This window comes from Bubalus kerabau, chromosome 1, assembly GCF_029407905.1.
Source record: "Bubalus kerabau isolate K-KA32 ecotype Philippines breed swamp buffalo chromosome 1, PCC_UOA_SB_1v2, whole genome shotgun sequence".
NCBI lineage: Eukaryota > Metazoa > Chordata > Mammalia > Artiodactyla > Bovidae > Bubalus > Bubalus kerabau.
Genome location: NC_073624.1, coordinates 91105198 through 91125434, shown reverse-complemented (window position 1 = coordinate 91125434; position 20237 = coordinate 91105198). Strand labels below are relative to the sequence as shown.

General features: G+C 37.5%; 1 protein-coding gene across 1 annotated transcript; it reads right to left on the bottom strand.

Annotated features, from left to right (window-relative positions):
- Positions 1 to 15443: 15443 nt before the first annotated feature.
- On the bottom strand, positions 15444 to 16367 carry LOC129641690 (olfactory receptor 8S1-like). The gene has a single exon (XM_055566320.1). It carries the CDS (start codon positions 16365 to 16367, stop codon positions 15444 to 15446), a length of 924 nt encoding a protein of 307 aa, XP_055422295.1.
- Positions 16368 to 20237: the final 3870 nt, after the last annotated feature.

Here is a 20237-nt window from a genome sequence, read left to right as displayed (position 1 = left end):
AAACCAAATTGACTACTTTTGATATCAGAAAAGTGCATTTGTTTCTGTGCTTCTATTATTCTCCATTCAGATGTTCTCCATTTTAATCTGTGGATCCAAATTCTTAACTGACCTTAAATCCTGTCTTTTTCTTATAGTCTCTTCTGACAGCTCCCTCTTCTAAACTCACAACCTTCTATTTAAATCACTGACTCCTTGTTTTCAGTGGCCTTATGTCATAGTCTGAATTCTGATTTTTTTTTCTCATTAATGTTAAATATGTTTTCTCAGATTTCCCCTCAAGGCTATGAGCTCATTGAGAAAACAGACCACATCTTAATAGTAATCACAAATTAATTATTTCTAGCTTCATCTTCACACGTTTTGTGTTAGTTTCATTATACCTATCACATTATTTGAAAACCTCCATATGACCTCTCATGCATACTTCAGATATGATCTCTTGAATATTCCAAGCACAATCCCATCCTTTCACTCTATGCCCCTAATACCACCTCAGTTGTGTCTGACTTTTTGTGACCCCATGGACTATACAGTCCATGGAATTCTCTAGGCCAGAATACTGGAGTGGGTAGCGCTCCCTTCTCTATGGGATCTTCCCAACCCTGGGATCTAACCCAGATCTCTCACATTGCAGGTGGCTTCCCTGGAGCCACCAGGGAAGCCCAAGAATACTGGGTTGGATAGCCTATCCCTTCTCCAGCAGATCTTCCCCACCAAGGAATCAAACCAGGTTCTCCTGCATTGCAGGCAGATTCTTTACAAGCTGAGCTACCAGGGAAATCCATCCTAATACCACCAATCACTGGTAATACTGATCCCTAGCAGAGGTATTGGGAATATTATCCATCAGAGTTGCCATACTGCCTACCCATGCAGTCTGTGTTTATTTACAGAATATGTCATCTTCTGCAACATCCTCTGATGATATCTTATTTTTATAGAAGCAACAGGTACTTTAACCATCATTGCAACAAGGTACTTGCTGTTGTGGGCAATTTATTTTTTTATTGTCCCATGAGGTCAGAAAAGAAGTATTTGTGTGGTTTTCCTTTAACTGCTTCTTGAATCCACTTGTGCTAGGTGTAAGGGTTTATCCAAGAAGACCAGAATGGTGGTAGATTATGTGAATGATGATGCTCACCTGAATCCAAATAATTTTGAACCTGCATTTGTAGGGCTATGTAGTAAAGCACCGTTCTGTATGAAGTTTTCTTAGGAGCCCGAGGTTTTAAAACATGATTTAGCAGGTTTCTGCTTTTGCTTGTCAGCTCACAATATAACCCTATGTAGCTTTCTGAACTTACAAAAAATTTATATTGCTTTTTCATTGAGCACCTATTTCTGATCCTGCCAATCTATGACCGCATGCTAACTCACCAAGAGATGCTTTAGCTATGATCCAATTAACAAACTCATCAGTCAAAGCTTAGGCCCATCTTAGACCGACGTGTAGGTTACCTTTGTCCTGGAAAACAGGGTAGTGTTTACCGTTGTGGGCCCGTGGGATATTGGCTTAGTTCCAGTGATTGTGAGGCAGAAACAGCTGGAGAAATTATGTTTGAGGATCCTGCATGGATACATTTGTAAATATTGTTGATAGAAAACTTTTTAATTTTATTTTATTTTTAAACTTTACATAACTGTATTAGATTTGCCAAATATCAAAATGAATCCGCCACAGGTATACATGTGTTCCCCATCCTGAACCCTCCTCCCTCCTCCCTCCCCATTCCATCCCTCTGGGTCGTCCCAGTGCACCAGCCCCAAGCATCCAGTATCGTGCATCGAACCTGGACTGGCAACTCATTTCATACATGATATTTACATGTTTCAATGCCATTCTCCCAAATCTTCCCACCCTCTCCCTCTCCCACAGAGTCCATAAGACTGTTCTATACATCAGTGTCTCTTTTGCTGTCTCGTACACAGGGTTATTGTTACCATCTTTCTAAATTCCATATATATGTGTTAGTATACTGTATTGGTGTTTTTCTTTCTGGCTTACTTCACTCTGTATAATAGGCTCCAGTTTCATCCACCTCATTAGAACTGACTCAAATGTATTCTTTTTAATGGCTGAGTAATACTCCATTGTGTATATGTACCACAGCTTTCTTATCCATTCATCTGCTGATGGACATCTAGCCAGGATAGAAAACTTTTTATATAAAATCTACTCAAAGCAAAGTAATATGATAAAAAGGATTTATTCTTCATAAAACTTAGATGTTTTCATGTATATCTCAATGATCTGGATATTTTCAAGCCATCCCCCAAATTGCTTCAGTCTCCACTTTCACTCACACGGAGACCAGACCACAGTGTCTTGCCACCGCAGTGGCAAGCTCAGGGTCTCCTGTTGATTGAGAATATTTCCAGAATCATTTCTATTTCTTTAGCATAGTATTTCTGGACAGATTTTTCTCTCTTATCCGATGTCCACATTTAGTGTGCAGGAAGACATCAACCACTGTATCAAGTGATTTAGAAGGTATCACAGAGAAAGGAGCCCTCCCATCCCCTGCTGAATAACACCTTAAACTGATGGGATAAATTTATTTTGAATGACCAAAAGCAAAGCCTTGCAGCTCATTCTAGGTCAGGATATCAGGAAATAAATCTAATCTTTAATTACTACTTGGAACAAAATACATTATCTTTGTTTCATCCTTTTGTATGAGAGACTGATGTGAGATTTACACATGGATAAGAACAGGAACAATTAAAGTGAATGAAATGGTGGTTGATCTCAGCAAATGGTAAAAGATATGAAAGGAGGATTACAGAATTGTCCTAGACAGGTCTAACCCACACTATTTAAAGATATTTCTGGAATGAACAAATGAGTGAAGTGTGTGTAGTAGGTCAGCCTCCAAAATGGCCTGAGGGATCCCAGGGCAACTTTCAGACCCAGGAATCTGAACTGGGAAAAGGATATCAGTACGGGAAGGAGAGAACCAAAGGTCAACATGACCCAATTGAACTATTCTCAGCTCTGTTTCCTCCTTGGGAATAGTACTCCTCTGCACTATTCATACCTACTCACTGGTAACCAGATCTGAAGGTTTAAGGAACAGAAATATTTACTGCAGTTTATCAAACTAGAGTCAGAAAAAGCAGGGGAATAAGTTCCTTCAACAGCCTAGAATCTGTCTGTAATATTCTGATTTCTCTCTGCAATGTTTTGTGATTATGAAGTATAAGAAGATTTAGGCCAGGCTGTAAGATGTCCCTGTACTCAATGTTATGCAGACAGGATAGAGGTCTTTCTGTTGATTTGTGCAGGTTTGATAGACTAATGCAACATTTGGGGGAATAAAGATGTCTAAGCTGGGAAAGATTGAAGGCAGGAGGAGAAGGGGATGACAGAGGATGAGATGGTTGGATGGCATTACCGACTCAGTGGACATGAGTTTGGGTAAACTCCAGGAGTTGGTGATGGACAGGGAGGCCTGGTGTGCTGCAGTCCATGGGGTCACAAAGAGTCGGACACTACTGAGCAACTGAACTAAATTGAACTGAACTGAAAGCCCTTCCCAGGGTTGGAGATGATGTCAAGAGCCAAGATATTTTCATCTCTAGTCAGGGAAGAGGGATGAAGGAACAGGATCCTTGGCTCTAGAACAAGTGGAATAGGTAATGAAATGTGAGGAGGTAGAGATGTGCAAAGGGATAGACAGCAGATTTAAAACCTACACACAGGAATCTCTCTGGTGATCCATTGGCTAAGACTCCATGCTTCCAATGCAGGGAGCTAAGGTTCAATCCCTAGTCAGGGAACTAGATCTCATATCCTGCAACTGAGAGTTCACATCCTGCAACTAAGATCCAGTGCCGCCAAATAAATACACAAATAAAAATAATAAATATTTAAAAAATAGTTGAAAAACCCTACACACAGATATTCCAGGAAAAAGATAAAGTTATCCTCAGAGAATCAGGAAAGAATTACCATACTTTTTGTTTTTCTGGAGATGACTCTTCTGAATTTTCTGCCTTTCCCATCATTGCTGAGCATCATAGGTAAAGTCTCCTCAAAACTGACCTCCTCTCAAAGGAGTTTGATGTTTGGTATATCAGACAGCTCTCAGAGAGTTCTGGGCATTAGAATAGTTCTCTTGTTAGAAGCAGTATATAAATCATACAATCAGGACTGTTCTCCTGAAAACCTTAATTTAGGGTGGTGTCATTCTGTAATGTAGGCAAAGGTGAGGACAGTTTCTCTAAAGAAGCTGTAATTCTGAACAACAGATAAATATTTCATTAAACCTTCTCACATGATCTCAGGTGGAGCAATGTACCTTCTCTTCATTTCTTCTGTAATTCTGAGTACTCTTCTAAGACCATCACTTAAAGAAAGCATTCTTCAATGGAACCAATCAGAAAGCCATTTTACTTAGATAGCCATGGGTTATGTTGGGTGCTCGGGGAAGTGCGGCCACTGCCCTGTATTCCCTGAAGTCCCAGCCTGAAGCCTAGCTCTGGACTCAGTAACTACACAGTTTCCACGTAACTGGAAAATTAAACTTAGTAAGACGCATAGGAGATTCTCTCCAGGGAAGTATTTGAAGTGTCTGAATTAAGGCAATTATTTAAAGCCAAAAAGAGTGTTTTATTAGAGTTGTGAGGGTTGAAAAAGCAGAGTACAAGAATGGGACTTTTAAACAAATTTCGATCTGATGGAACATTTTCCTAATGGCTACACATAGCTGAAAATGAGCTTTCAAAATTCTTCAGTAAACTGAGCTGTGACATATTACTGAGCTCCAGATTATATTTTAGTGCATACTTAAATTTTTTTCATTTTAATCATAGACTTGTCCATTATAGTGACTGACAGGAGTTAACTCCATGCTAGGAATATTATTCGGGCTTGAATTTACAGTATCTTTTTTTTCAGAGTAATATCCTGTTTTTATTTAAAAAGTGATATTCTGTTTAACATGAATCATGTTAAAGTTTATTCTTTAACAGGTTTATTGAAATACAATTGGCAAAAATTATATAGATTTAAGATGTACATCTTGATTATTTTTAGGACCTTACTTAATCCTGCCCCTGCCAGATCTATTAATGTATAAATGACAAATAAAATTTTTGTATATTTAAGACATACAAAGTGAAAATAATTGAATCTTAAGTTTATAGAATTCTATATTCAAAGTATATAATGAATTATGTAAATATGATGATAGTAATATATAGATAGTAATCCAAGCATATAATGAATTTCTTTTTTGCATGTGAACTGTCCTGCTTCTCCAACATCATGTATTGCTGATGATAGAAGAGACTATCTTTTCTTTATTGTTTGTTCTTTGCTCCTTTGTCATAGAGTAACTGACCTTTATGTGTTTAGGTTTATTTCTGGGCTGTCAGTTCTATGCCAGTTATCTGTGTATCTGTTTTTCTGTCAGTACTGTGCTGTTTTGATTATTGTAGCTTCATAACATAGTTTAAAATTGGGGCATGTGAAACCTCCAGTTTTGTTCTTTTATTCTCAAGATTGCTTTGGCTTTTGTGGTTCCATATAAATTTTAGTATTTTTTGTTCTATTTCTGTGAAAAATCTCCCTGAGATTTTGATAGGGATTGCATTGAATCTGTAGACTGCTTTAGGCAATATAGACATCCATGAGCATGAACTCTGTTTCCATTTCTTTTTGTCTGCTTCAGTGTCTTTCAACTATGTCTCATAGTTTTCAGTGTCAAAGTCTTTGACCTCCTTGATTAAGTTTATTCCTAGATATTTTATTCTTTTTGTTGTTGATAATAAAGTGTTTAAAACATATTCTCATATAGAGTTGCAATTTTTTTAAATGTACATTTATTTATTTTAATTGGAGGTTAATTACTTTACAATATTGTGTTGGTTTTGCCATACATCAACATCAATTTTATAGTTCTATTTATCACCTTACAGTTTTATGTTCTTTTGTCTTCTGTTTCTGGTAGAATAGCTCTTTTCAACTTTTCTTTTTTTTCTTAGGCAGGTCTTGCATTGATGACTATCTCAGTTTTCATTTGGGAATGTCCTTATTTCTCCTTCGTATCTAATTTTGCATTTGCTGAATAGAATATTCTTGGCTGACAGTTTTTATCTTTCAATATTTTGAGAATGTCATTTCACTGCTTCCTGGCCTGTAGCGTTTTTGCTGAGAAATTTGCTATAGCCTATTGGGGGTTCCCTTGTAAGTTATCATCCTTTTTCCCCTGGCTGACTATAAAATTCTTTCTTTGTCATTGACTTAAAAAATTTTTTATTTATGTATTTATTTATTTTGGGCTGTGCTGGGTCATCTTTGCTGTGTGGGCTTTTCTCTAGTTATGCTGAGGAAGGGTTACTCTTTTGTTATGGGGCACAGGTTCTGGGGTACACGGGCTTCCATAGTTGTGGTTTCTGGGCTCTAGAGCACAGATTCAGTAGTTGTGGCACATGGGCTTGGTTGCTCCATGGCATGTGGCATCTTCACGGACCAGGGATCAAACCCATGTCTCCTGCATTGGCAGCAGATTCTTTACTAATGAGCCCCCAGGGAAGCCCTGTCAATGACTTTTTAAATTAAAAGTATAAGGTACAGTTGATTTACAATATTATATTGGTTTCAGGTGTAAACATAGTGTTTTGATACTTTTTTAGATTACATTCCATTTAAAGTGATTATAAAATGCTGGCTATATAACCTGTGCTATACATTACATGGTATCTTATTTATTTTATATCTAGTAGTTTGTACCTCTTAATCTTCTCCTTTCTTGCCCTTCCTCCAGCCCCTTTCACCAGTGGTAACCACTAGTTTATTCTCTGTATCTGTGAGTCTGTTTCTATTTTATTATATTCTCTTGTTTAATTTTTTTAGATTCTACATATAAAGGAAAACATACAGTATTTGTCTTTCTCTGACTTACTTCACTAAGCATAATACCTTTAAGGTGCATTTATGTTGTTGCAAATGGCAAAATTTCATTATTTTTCATGACAGTAATATTCTATTGTATATATGCCATATCTTCTTTATCCATTCATTTGTGGATGGACACTGAAATTGCTTTTATATTTTGGCTCTTATAAAAAAGGCCACTATCAGCATGGGGTGGGCTTGCCTGGTGGCCAATGCAGGAGACATGGGTTCAATCCCTGGGTCGGGAAGATCTCCTGGAGAAGGAAATGGCAACCCACTCCAGTATTCTTGCCTGAGGAATCTTATGGATAGAGGAGCCTGTTGGACAGGACTGAGTATGCATGCACGCACAAAGTTACAATAGTGCTGGGATGAGAGGCATTACTTGGAAACAGTGGTCTGCTTTAGTCCTTTGCTGGCCTCTTGTTCCTCATGTAACTCATCCCCTCTAGTCATCTCTTTCTTGGAAATCTATCATGACATAGTAATAGCTCATCCTTTTTCATTTCTTGGTAATACTGACCATACCACACATTTTTGAATTCAACTCTCATCTGAATCAAAGAACCCATTTGCAGGCCACTAGCTCTTATTGTAAGCTAATATCTTTGTCCCACTAGTAGACACACTGAAGTCTTTGGATGTCCTTCTGTGCCATTCTAAGACCAAGAGAAGCTCAGAAGATTGTGCTTACATGTACTCCATCCACACTAATTTTTCAGATCTCTGGTGATTGCATTATATTTTGTGTGGACTTCTCAGTAGGCTTATCATGTTCCTGATCCCCCAGTAGGAAGGAAGACTGAATTCTTTACTCTTATACCTCCAAACTTAGTAGGGGGTGAATCTTTAGTATCCATATAAATAGAATTGGGTGGTAATATATACAGCTCTCCATGCTTATTATGAATTTTCCTGCATATCTTTCCAATTCTCTCCCCAGTTTGTTTCATCTCTAGTTGTATATTCCTTCAAATATTTTTATACATTTAAACTCAGAATCCAAAGATTTTTGAGTCTTTGTTCTCTAATTCTACTGAATGGGCAGATGGGGAAAACTTTGGGTAATAGGTAAATAAAGCAGAGTGGTAAGAAATATCACAGTTCTCTTAGTACTTTTCATAGCATCCTGACTGGTATGCTTTCCAGTTGTTGTGTATCTAACCTGACTCAGTACTTTCATGATGGTGGCTGACATACAAGATTATCATGATTGTCTATTTGACATACAAGATTATCATATTGAAATCTGTTTCCCACTTAAACCTCCACGCACTTTCATTTCTTTCTTTCGGTGTGTATAAACTGAAAACTGACATAGATATCACTGCAGCCTGGGAGACAGCATTTCAGATAGCTCTGAGAAAGTGCTCCAGGGAGGTGAGGGGTGGAGCTAGGATATATGAGTTTTGCAACAAAGGGCAGGTAATCGGTAACATCAAAAGATTACTATTAAGTAAAGAAATTAGATATATCACGTTAGGGAATTTAGCACTTTTCTATTTATGGGAAGATGCAAGAATCTAGGCTTACTGAAATCATTCTTTGATATGTGCCTCAGCTATTGTGGTTAGCATCTTCTGTTTCTACAAGCTGAATTTCCTTAGAGCTCACCCTGGGGAGTGACTGCAGTCTGATGGCTGCTAAATGGCAGGTATTCTTTCCTTCCTGAGTTCCCTCAGGGTCACCAGCTCACCAACCATGGTGGCTGGGATTGCTGATGACTGTATCATCCTTTGTTTACTGATATGGCAGGAAATAATTCCATTTCTCAACTCCCAACCAGTTTGTCAACACAAAATACCTTCTACATAGAAATTTCAGATTCTCCCCTATCAGGGAAGATTTTGGGGAGGTCAGAAAGAGGAAGAGTTCCAACACCATGGATTTCCTTGACCATGCTGGCTGGAGACTAAACTTAGTCTTTTATTTTTGCAGTAGTGGACCCGAGAATAACGTTTTAACTTGTTTTAAAGGTTTTGCAGTAAATGTTAAAAAGCAACTGAAGATGATTGTTGTGTTTGGAGGCACTATTCTCTACTTTATGCCCAAAATGTAAGAATTTGTTTCCTAAGTGTTATCAGAGCAGGTACGAACATTATTATGAGCCTTTTAATTTATTAGCACTTGTACTAGCTTGTGAGAAAACTTTACTTTCTTGTTGACTTTAGAAATGGTGGTTTATGCCACTTATATATTCAATTCTGGTCTCAGGGAAGAAAACGATTAAGTTTTATACCCTGAAAAATATCTCTTCTAAGAAGCTTCACCTTGGTCTCCTAACCAAGTACACTGAGAAAGCAGCACACACTCAGTTTAGGTTTTGCAAAATGCAGAAGCAAGGCTAGAGCAGGAGAAGAGACAGGAACAAGGATTCAGTCTATAGGACCTGTCTGCAAGGTATACGGTAGATGCAGTCTGCCAAGCCAAACTTTCATCTAAGTCCTCCATTACTTTATTCAGTAGCTGTAAAGCCTAACAATTGCTATCGTTTTTGCCATATTTTTAATCTGTCTATCTGTAGGAAGGAAACCTATGCCTTCTTTACCATTTTGCTGTGCTTATCTACTTTCTTAATTATCTTCTTTGTTTAATGTTATTTACTGAACTGAATGATTTCTGAAATTTTAATATATTTATCATTCTCCCATTTCATTTTATAGTAATAGCAGATGCTAATGGTAACTATCCAGCAAATGCTTTCACCATTACAACTTCTATGCATACTGGCCCAACCTAAAAATGTCAGTCTCTGAACATTTTTCCTTGTCCAGAGGAACAAGGAAATACTACTACATTGCATTCTACTTTGTTCCCAGCATCACAGCTACACAACTCTTACCTGTGGTAAATTGGGAAGAGATACTTAAGGGAATGCTTTGGCATACGCAATATCTTTAGTAATTGAAAGATGCAGGCACAATAACAATAACAATTATAAGAAATGTGCATTTAGTTTGCTGTTGTGGAATGTAATTGGTATGCTAAAGAAATAAAATGACAGCCTTGGATTAACCAATTACAAACTTAGAGGATGATATGAAGTTCAAAAGGCCTTTCTGAGCATTTTAAAGGAAACCCTGTCTCCTGTAATCAAAGAGTAGACTTTGGTGAAAATGGGCCCAGGACCTGACTAATAGAATAGCTGAATTCAAAAGAGCACTTTATTTACAGTTCAGCAAATATCCTATTACATATACAGGGTTTTAATAGAAAAGGAGCAGGACTATGAGACTTGTGGTGGGGGGACATCTGGATGAATATGCTTCAACTTCCTGAATCGTCAGAGCCTGTAGAATTGACTTACTACTCTCTGCAAGATTGTAGAAGTTTTTCCCTTGCTTGAAGACCATGGAGAAATTGAACCTGAGGCAGATGTCTGGTAGGATGTTATTTATTTACCCTCTCTTATCTCCCCCAGTGGCTTCTAGACCAATGGCTGGGATCATGCCTTATTGTGGTTGGATTGAGGAAGTACAGCCCTGCTATGGGAGGAAGGGCATTGTTTACCAAACCAACTGTAGGATATGGAGAGTATGTACCCATGAGAACTGAGAAAACATGTCTGAGAATGGATCTTTTAGTTTAGTTTCCTGTTTATTAAGGTATAAAATATACAAGTAGACAGAGGTGGCAGAATTAGAGGAGGAAAAAAGACATTTAAGAAGTAAAATATACTTCACAAATTTCCATATCCTTTAAAATCTTGAAGAAGATTTTTTGTGAATTAATTTTAAATTTCCTGTGGTAAGTGAAAAATTTTAATATATGTACTTAATACTTATGGGAGCTACTGGTAATGAAATTTTATGCACATCCTTTTTGCTTTATTGATAAATTAATATGCAGGTCATTCTGGGGAGATCTATATACTAGACTTCCCAGGTGGCTCAGTTGTAAAGAATCTGATGTCAATGTAGGATATGCAAGAGACATTGGTTCAATCCCTGGTTTAGGAAGATCCCCCAGAGCAGTAGATGGCAAACCATTCCAGTATTCTTGCCTAGAAAATTCCATGGACAGAGGAGTCTTGTGGGCTACAGTCCATGGGGTTGCAAAGAGTCAGACACAACTGAACACATACTCTTACATATGCTAGCTACAAATTTTCTATGCAGTAAACATAGTTTATATATAAGTTGTAAATATTTTTAAATAAATTGTGAATTTATCCAACTAATTTGTTGAAATAATTCAAACAAATGGAAACTTCTGGGACTAAGTATACCCAAAATTTATAGTTTTGAGACCAAACTATAATAGTTTTTCCCCTACTATATAGATGGGACTTTATCAGTCTTATCCCTCAGTGTTTATGTGGGGGTATATTTCCTAAAACTATACAAATGATACATTTTAATCTTTGGCAAGATGATTTTACAAAGAAATTACTTTTTTCTATTATTGTTTATCTCAATCATCTTCAATATGCTTAATCATCAATATGCTTAATCCTTACTAGTCACTTGTGTTATTTCATTTTTTTTTTTTTCATTTCCTTTGGTATATCAATGGTTTTGTTACTGGCTTCTAAGAATTCAGTTATGGCTAAGGATGTTAACCATTTATCATGAAATGCAAATTAAATACCATATTTTATTACCCAAAAATACATAAGTAAAGAGTGAAGTGCAATCGTTTAAAGATAGTACTTGATGAGTTTTTACATTCATATATACTTATGTAACCACCACACAGATCAGGATGCAGTAACTTTCATTAGCTAGAAAGTTCCATCATGCCTTTTTCTAGTAAACCTATTCTCCACAGGCAAGCACTGTCCTGGCATCACTTATTAGTTATTATTCTCTAGTCTCAGACTTTATGTAAATAAAATCATATGTGTCTGGCTTCTGTTATCCATGTGTTTTCCAAAGCCTTTTTTTGTAAAATATTCCTTTGTATGAATATACAATATTTATCTATCCATTAAATATACAATATTTTATTTATCCATTATATTTATTATTTATTTAGAATTTATTTATTAATTTATTAACTTATTATTTCTTTATTTATCCATTATTGAATATACAATAGTTTATTTATCCATTCTCCAGTTGATAGACATTTTGGTTATTTGCCTTTTTTAGCTGCAGTGAATAAAGTTGTCATAAATAGCCCAGTAATGTCTTTGCTGTATACATACATTCATAATTCTTTGGTACATACTTGGCAATATAATTCTTGGGCCTTAGAGTAGTTGTATGGTTTTGATTTAACACATACTGCCACACAGTTTACTGAAGTGCTGAATAAGTGTATATTGAATCCAATTCCTCCCCCTCCTCATCAAGACTTGAATACTTTCAGTATTTTCAGTTCTAGCGTTTAGAATGATTCTGTTTATATGAAGTTCAGGAACAGGCTAAACCAGTACTTCCCCTTCCTTTAGCTTTGTGTTGTGATGGATAAGAACATGATATCTAGAGTAGCAACAGCAGGGGCTCTTGTAAGGATAAAAATCAATAGAGAATGGCATAGCAAATGAATGGAAAGAGCAAGCTTTATTAATAATTAACTAGAATAATTAATAACTTCTATGCAGAGTACATCATGAGAAACGCTGGGCTGGAAGAAGCACAAGCTGGAATCAAGATTGCCAGGAGAAATATCAATAACCTCAGATATGCAGATGACACCACCCTTATGGCAGAAAGTGAAGAGGAACTAAAAAGCCTCTTGATGAAAGTGAAAGAGGAGAGTGAAAAAGTTGGCTTAAAGCTCAACATTCAGAAAACGAAGATCATGGCATCTGGTCCCCCCACTTCATGGGAAATAGATGGGGAAACAGTGGAAAGTGTCAGACTTTGTTTTTTGGGGCTCCAAAATCACTGCAGATGGTGATTGCAGCCATGAAATTAAAAGACGCTTACTCCTTGGAAGGAAAGTTATGACCAACCTAGATAGCATATTCAAAAGCAGAGACATTACTTTGCCAACAAAGGTCTGCCTAGTCAAGGCTATGGTTTTTCCTGTGGTCATGTATGGATGTGAGAGTTGGACTGTGAAGAAAGCTGAGCGCTGAAGAATTGATGCTTTTGAACTGTGGTGTTGGAGAAGACTCTTGAGAGTCCCTTTGACTGCAAGGAGATCCAACCAGTCCATTCTAAAGGAGATCAGCCCTGGGTGTTCTTTGGAAGGACTGATGCTAAAGCTGAAACTCCAGTACTTTGGCCACCTCATGCGAAGAGTTGACTCATTGGAAAAGACTCTGATGCTGGGAGGGATTGGGGGCAAGAGGAGAAGAGGACGACAGAGGATGAGATGGCTGGATGGCATCACTGACTCGATGGACGTGAGTCTCAGTGAACTCTGGGAGTTGGTGATGGACAGGGAGGCCTGGCATGCTGCAGTTCATGGGGTCACAAAGAGTCAGACACGACTTAGTGACTGAGCTGAACTGAAAGCTTTTTGTTACCTTAATAAACTCTCTTGGAATAGTAATAATTAGAGATTTCTTAGATTTTTGGGTAATCATTATTATCTCCAAATATTTGTAGATCCCCTCTTCCATAATTAAATATAGTATTTTAATCTCGTCTTACTGCACTGGAGGGAATTACATAACCTTGTTAAGTAATATGAGTGATAGTGTTGTCTTCTTTTAAACTGCTGTTGTTGTGTCCAACTCTTTGCGACCCCATGGACCGCAGAGTGCCAGGTTTCCCTGTCCTTCACCATCTCCTGGAGTTTGCTCAAACTCATGTCCATCGAGTTGGTGATGACATCCAACCATCTCATCCTCTGTTGCTTCCTTCTCCTCCTGCCCTCAATCTTTCCTAGCATCAGGGTCTTTTCCAGTGAGTCGGTTCTTTGCATCAGGTGGTCAAAGTATTGAAGCTTCAGCTTTAGCATCAGTCCTTCCAATGAATATTCAGGGTTGATTTCCTTTACTATTGACTGGTTTGATCTCTTTGCAGTCTAAGGGACCCTCAAAAGTCTTCTCCAGCACCACCGTTTGAAAGCATCAATTCTTAGGTTCTCAGCCTCCTTTATAGTCCCATGTCATGTCTGTATATGACTAATGGAAAAACCATAACTGTAATTCCTCCAATTTGATATTATATCATGAAGCATATGTTTGAATATTATTTAATGTTAAATAAATAATAAGTAACATGAAAAGCATGTTTATAGGTTTATAACTGAGTCACTTTGCTGTATAGCAGAGATTGGCACAACATTGTAAATCAACTATACTTCAATAAAAAAGAGTCATTAGAATTTTTATTATTAAATATTTGAGGTCAAAATTGTTGAATTTTACTTTTATGCTTATTAAGAATCTATCAGGGTGAACATGAGATTATTCTCACTTTAACTTATTGATTTGAGGAATCAAAGCAATAAGAAGTTTACTTGGTCATGGGTTATTATTTAGATTATTATTATTTCAGTATACTTTCAGATTCAGTGGATCATTTCATTTTGACTTGTCTAAATATTCATGAGACGGTGGTAATTTTCATATTTTGAATCAGTTACTTTAGTTCTGAAAAGCATTAACAATTTTCCATATTATTTTAAAAGCATTCAAGTTTGCCAAAACTTACCTGAAAAACTATCAGTGCTTATTGTCCTTTTGTGCTTATTCTAATGTTTTTTGTTTTGTTTTACACATCAAATAGCTCAATTTTATTTTTTTGGTTATATTTTCTTAAAATGAAACACAATCCTGCTTTCAGTTTATTTAGACAAATCTTAGCGTTACCTTATACTTTTTATTCTTAACATCAGTGTTGTACTATTAGGTTCTTTTTCTGTTTTCTTCAATATATTTACATAATTATGTCAAAATTGATCTTTTTGAATAACTAGTGCCTCGATTTATTTATTGCTTCTATTTTTCTCTTTTCTAATATATTAATTTGTGCTTTTAGTCCCTTTATCCTCCTTTTCTTATGATAAGTTTAATTATCTTTCTAATGATTGCATTTAAGCATTCAGAAACTTACAGTTTTTTCCTTGTTTATTAATGAATTCATGTAAGGATAGATTTTATTTCTATTGATGGCTGCGTTGGCAATGTTTTTAACTTTAGTATATAGTGTTCTCATGTTCATGATAGTCTATGTAGACTGTTGACTTTTTGTTAACAAAGGATTTTGCTTTTCAAGAGTTTTACTTCAAGAATTTACAAGTAGTTGGGATTTGAAAAGGTTAACTTCTGTTTAACAAATACCTCCTTTGTTTTTAGTTCTCTCTGCGGCTCTTTATAGTCAGATGCTGAAACTCCTGTGTCATTGTATCTTTTTTTCTTAACCTCATTTTTATTTTGTTTGTCTTATTTATCTATTTTGTGGAAGATGGTTTTCACACTCTCTTTCAACCAACAGCATGGACTTTCCAAATACGGAACCATAATCAAGAGCCTCTTCCTTGGACTAACAGGATTAGGTGTTTGGGTGAGCTCTGGAATCTTTCTTCAGAATTACTGACATCGTGTGATTAGAGGAGATGAGGGCAAAAGAGCAAATGCAATGGAATACAATCTTCATGATTTTGCTTACAGTTGTCTTTGTTCACTGCCTGAACATTATAGATATTTCCCCAATGTCCTTTTCACAGCTGCCTTCACCTCCTTGTTCTTTAGGCTGTAGATGAGGGGATTCAGCATGGGTGTGACTGCACTGTATTGTACGGAGAGGAGCAAATCCAAAGAGGAGCCAGACGGAGGCATGAGATAACAAAGAAAACCCGAGCCGAAGAACAAGATCACTGCGATGAGGTGGGAGGAGCAGGTGGAGAAAGCCTTGCTTCTGCCTGTGGTGGAGCTGATGCTCAGGATGGTGGAGATAATACGGGCATAAGAGAAGAAGATTGGGATGAAGGTTCCAAGCCCATGCAATAGGCTGGAGCAGAGTAAGATATTGGTAACAATAGAGATATCAGAACAAGACAGGGGGAAAAGGGCAGGCAGCTCACAGGTGTAGTGGTGGATGGTTTGGGCATCACAGAAATCCAGGCTAATAGCCAGGAGCACAATGACAAATGCATTGAGAGAGGCCAGGCCCCATGAGATCAACACCAGCCTCACACAGAGCTGGTTGCTCATCACCTGGCCATAGTGCAGGGGGTGGCAGATGGCGGCATAGCGGTCATAGGCCATCACTGAGAGGAGACAGGCTTCAGTTCCTGAAGAGAAAAACACAAAGAAGACCTGAGTCAGGCAGCCCTTGACAGAGATGGTTTTCTTCTCAGACAGGAGGTCCTTCAGGAGCTTGGGCAGAGTGACACAAGAGAAGCAGAGATCCACAAATGATAGATTACTCAAGAAGAAGTACATGGGCGTGTGGAGGTGGGAGTCAGCCCTGATCACCAGCAGCATCGTCAGGTTCCCCATCACGGTCAGGAGGTAAATCACCAGGAAGAGCGCAAAGAGCAGAGCCTGGATGTGGGGGTCGTCTGACAGCCCAGTGAGGATAAACTCGGTGATGGTGCTGCAGTTCCTCAAGGCCATTTGTGGAGGCTGTTTCCTTGGAATAAAATAGAAAGTGGATGATATTGCCTATGATTGTCCCCATTCTCTATAGCATCATCTTCTCTTCTTAAACATCCCTCCCTGAGTTGTCTGAACTTGTGCTTACATATCTCAAAACTGCCCTCACTTTTCTTGATAGATCACAAATTTAGGTCACAGTCTTCACATACTTTAGAGAGTTCTATGGAAAAAGGAAGAGAGTTCCAGAAAAACATCTATTTCTGCTATATTGACTATGCCAAAGCCTTTGACTGTGTGGATCACAATAAACTGTGGAAAATTCTGAAAGATATGCGAATACCAGACCACCTGACCTGCCTCTTGAGAAACCTGTATGTAGGTCAGGAAGCAACAGTTAGAACTGGACATGGAACAACAGACTGCTTCCAAATAGGAAAAGGAGTACGTCAAGGCTGTATATTGTCACCCTGCTTATTTAACTTCTATGCAGAGTACATCATGAGAAACGCTGGGCTGGAAGAAGCCCAAGCTAAAATCAAGATTGTCAGGAGAAATATCAATAACCTCAGATATGCAGATGATACCACCCTTATGGCAGAAAGTGAAGAGGAACTAAAAAGCCTCTTGATGAAGGTGAAAGAGGAGACTGAAAAAGTTGGTTTCAAGCTCAACATTCAGAAAACTAAGATCATGGCATCTGGTCCCATCACTTCATGGGAAATAGATGGGAAAACAGTGTCAGACTTTATTTTGGGGGGGCTCCAAAATCACTGCAGATGGTGATTGCAGCCATGAAATTAAAAGACGCTTACTCCTTGGAAGGAAAGTTATGACCAACCTAGATAGCATATTCAAAAGCAGAGACATTACTTTGCCAACGAAGATCTGTCTAGTCAAGGCTATGGTTTTTCCAGGGGTCATGTATGGATGTGAGAGTTAGACTGTGAAGAAAGCTGAGCACCGAAGAATTGATGCTTTTGAACTGTGGTGTTGGAGAAGACTCCTGAGAGTCCCTTTGACTGCAAGGAGATCCAACCAGTCCATTCTAAAGGAGATCAGCCCTGGGTGTTCTTTGGAGGGACTGATGCTAAAGCTGAAACTCCAGTACTTAGGCCACCTCATGCGAAGAGTTGACTCATTGGAAAAGACTCTGATGCTGGGAGGGATTGGGGGCAAGAGGAGAAGAGGACGACAGAGGATGAGATGGCTGGATGGCATCACCGACTCAATGGACATAAGTTTGGGTGAACTCTGGGAGTTGGTGATGGACAGGGAGGCCTGACATGCTGTGATTCATGGGGTCGCAAAGAGTCGGACATGACTGAGCGACTGAACTGAACTGATTCCTATTCCACAGAGACTTACTGGAGAAATGGTATTTCTGGTTCACTCTAACATTAGTGTTATTCAATTTTCCTACATGCTTTAAATTTCAGAAATTCTTAAAATCCATTGTACAACATTTTAAAAAACCATTGTACAATATATGTGAGGTAATTGTTCTAAACATTTTCTCCTCTCTAATATTTTTGTTCAAAATAATCCAGGGCTTCTTACTTGTTAAACATCACATTAAATTTTAATAGATTTTTTAAAATACAAAGCATTTTCTCATGTCCTGTCTCTGTTTATGCTGAAAGAAATTCTATGAAGTATTTCAGACATGGACACTTATCTTTATTTTACCCCTTGGAAATATGATATAGAGGCATTAACAACCAGTAGAAGAATCAGGAAATAACTTCCATAGTATTTCCCCTAATTTTCATCCCAATATCTAGGTCTGGTCCACAAGAATAAAGATCACTTTTCCTATCTTTAAACAAAAATTTTTTTAATGTGGTAAAAGTCTTACTATAAAAACACTATTTTAATGATATTTAGCTGTACTAAATACCATATTTCAGTGGTACTAAATCCATTCACATTGTTGTGCAACTTTCACCATTATCCATCTCCAGAATTGTTCCCTTTCCTAGACTGAAACTGTGTTCCCATTAAAAAATTAACTCCTCATTCTCCACCCTGCTTCCAGCCCCTGGCATCTACCAGTGTACTTTCTGACGATATGAATTTGACTATTCTAGGTACTTTGTGGAATCAAATCCATTTCTCCTGTCTTGACATTCAGAGTTCTTCTTCCTCTGTCCTTAACCTATATTTTAGCCTTTTTGACCCCTTTGATACTAGAAAGGTCTTATATTTCTCTCTTTGACTACATGGTTTTCTTTCAGATGTTCTACTTTTTTATTCCACTGATTCAGACTCTCATTCACCTTCCAGCCTTACCTCAAATCCTGCTATTTCTTCAAAGCAAATATAGTTAAAAACCTGATCCTGTTAACAAAGTTCAAATTCATCTTACACCCATGTTTAGGTTACCTGTGTGCTTGGACAGGCAGGGCACTGTTCACCTTTGTGTGACTTCAGCTAGTGGTGATGATGCAGAAACAGTTGGAGAATTTACTTTTGAGGAACCTGCTTGGATAAAATTGTGAATATTGTTGAAAGCAGATGACTTCTTGGGATTTACTCAAGCAAAGTGAAATGATACATTTGTTCTATTCTTTTCAGGAACTTGGTTATTTTATGTATTTGTGAACAGGGCTATCTGAAAATTGCTCCCACTTTTCTACTTTGACCCACAAGATGGATCTGACCATGTAACTTGGGGAGTTCAGAGTCTCAACCAAGAAGAGTGTAGCATTTCTGAATAATATTTTTCTCTCATATGCTAACTTACACATTTTGTGTGGGTGAAGGCAGTGACTATTTGGATCATATGATATGGGGAATCACAGGAAAGGACCTCACCCTTCCTCATTCTTCTAAATACAATCTCTAATTAAACTAAAAGAGAAGATGGTCAGCAAAATTAAAACACATATAGAAATTTCTAGGAAGGAAAAATAGAGGGGGGATATCAGGATATTTTGGAAGATATTACCATACTCCTGGCTTTTCCTGGAAAGGTGGTTCCTGTGTTCAGGTTTTCCCATTCAGGTAGACACATCATAGGTAAAGTCTTCCTATAAGTGAACCTATGTCACAAGAATTTGACTCTCCACAGCAGATAGCTTTTTCTTCTTGCTATAAGTGAGAATTAGCTATTAGAATGGTTCAAGCTTTAAAAACACTGGGATTGCCACAAAATTAAGATTACCTCTTGACTCCCTTAACCTAGAGCGGTGTTATTCTGCAATACTGGCCACTATGTGGAAGGACAAGACCAATTTCTCAAAAGAAGCTCATATTCTGAACAGGTATATAGTTCATTAGAACTTCCTCACATGGTCTCAGATCCAGTAACCTGCTATATCTTCATTTATTTCGTCTGAGATTCTGAATACTTCTGAAGAATACCATTGAAGGAAAAAATTCTCTAACAGACCCAATCAGAGGGCCATCTGTTCTTATACAGCCAAGAGCTGGGTTGGCACCCAGGGGAAGCTGGGTCAATGCCCTGTGCTCTCTGAAGCTTACCCTGAAGCCAAATTCCAGACTCACTAATTGCATGTTTCCCTGTTAGCTAGAAAGGTAAGCTGTAAGAGACACACGGGAGTATTTGAAATTTCTGAATTAAAGCAATTATTTAAAGTCTAAAAAAAGAACACTTATTAGGCTGATAGAGACTGGAGAGAAATGAATAAGAAAGGCATCTCCCCCGCTCCCAGCTTTATTGAGATATAATTGACATATAATATTGTATAAGTTTAAAGTGTGCAAAGTGATTATTTGATACAAGTATATATTGCAATTTGTTTCACTGTGTGTTTTTTAAAAAAATCATTCCATGTAACTTAAACAGGTAACTTACTGTTTAGAATTTTAAAAACTTTAAAAAAATGTTATATTTTATATTGAAGTATAGTGATTAATAATGTGATA

Bases quoted from the DNA above. Each gene is read 5' to 3' on its own strand.
- LOC129641690 (XM_055566320.1), bottom strand. From the start codon at position 16,367: ATGGCCTTGAGGAACTGCAGCACCATCACCGAGTTTATCCTCACTGGG.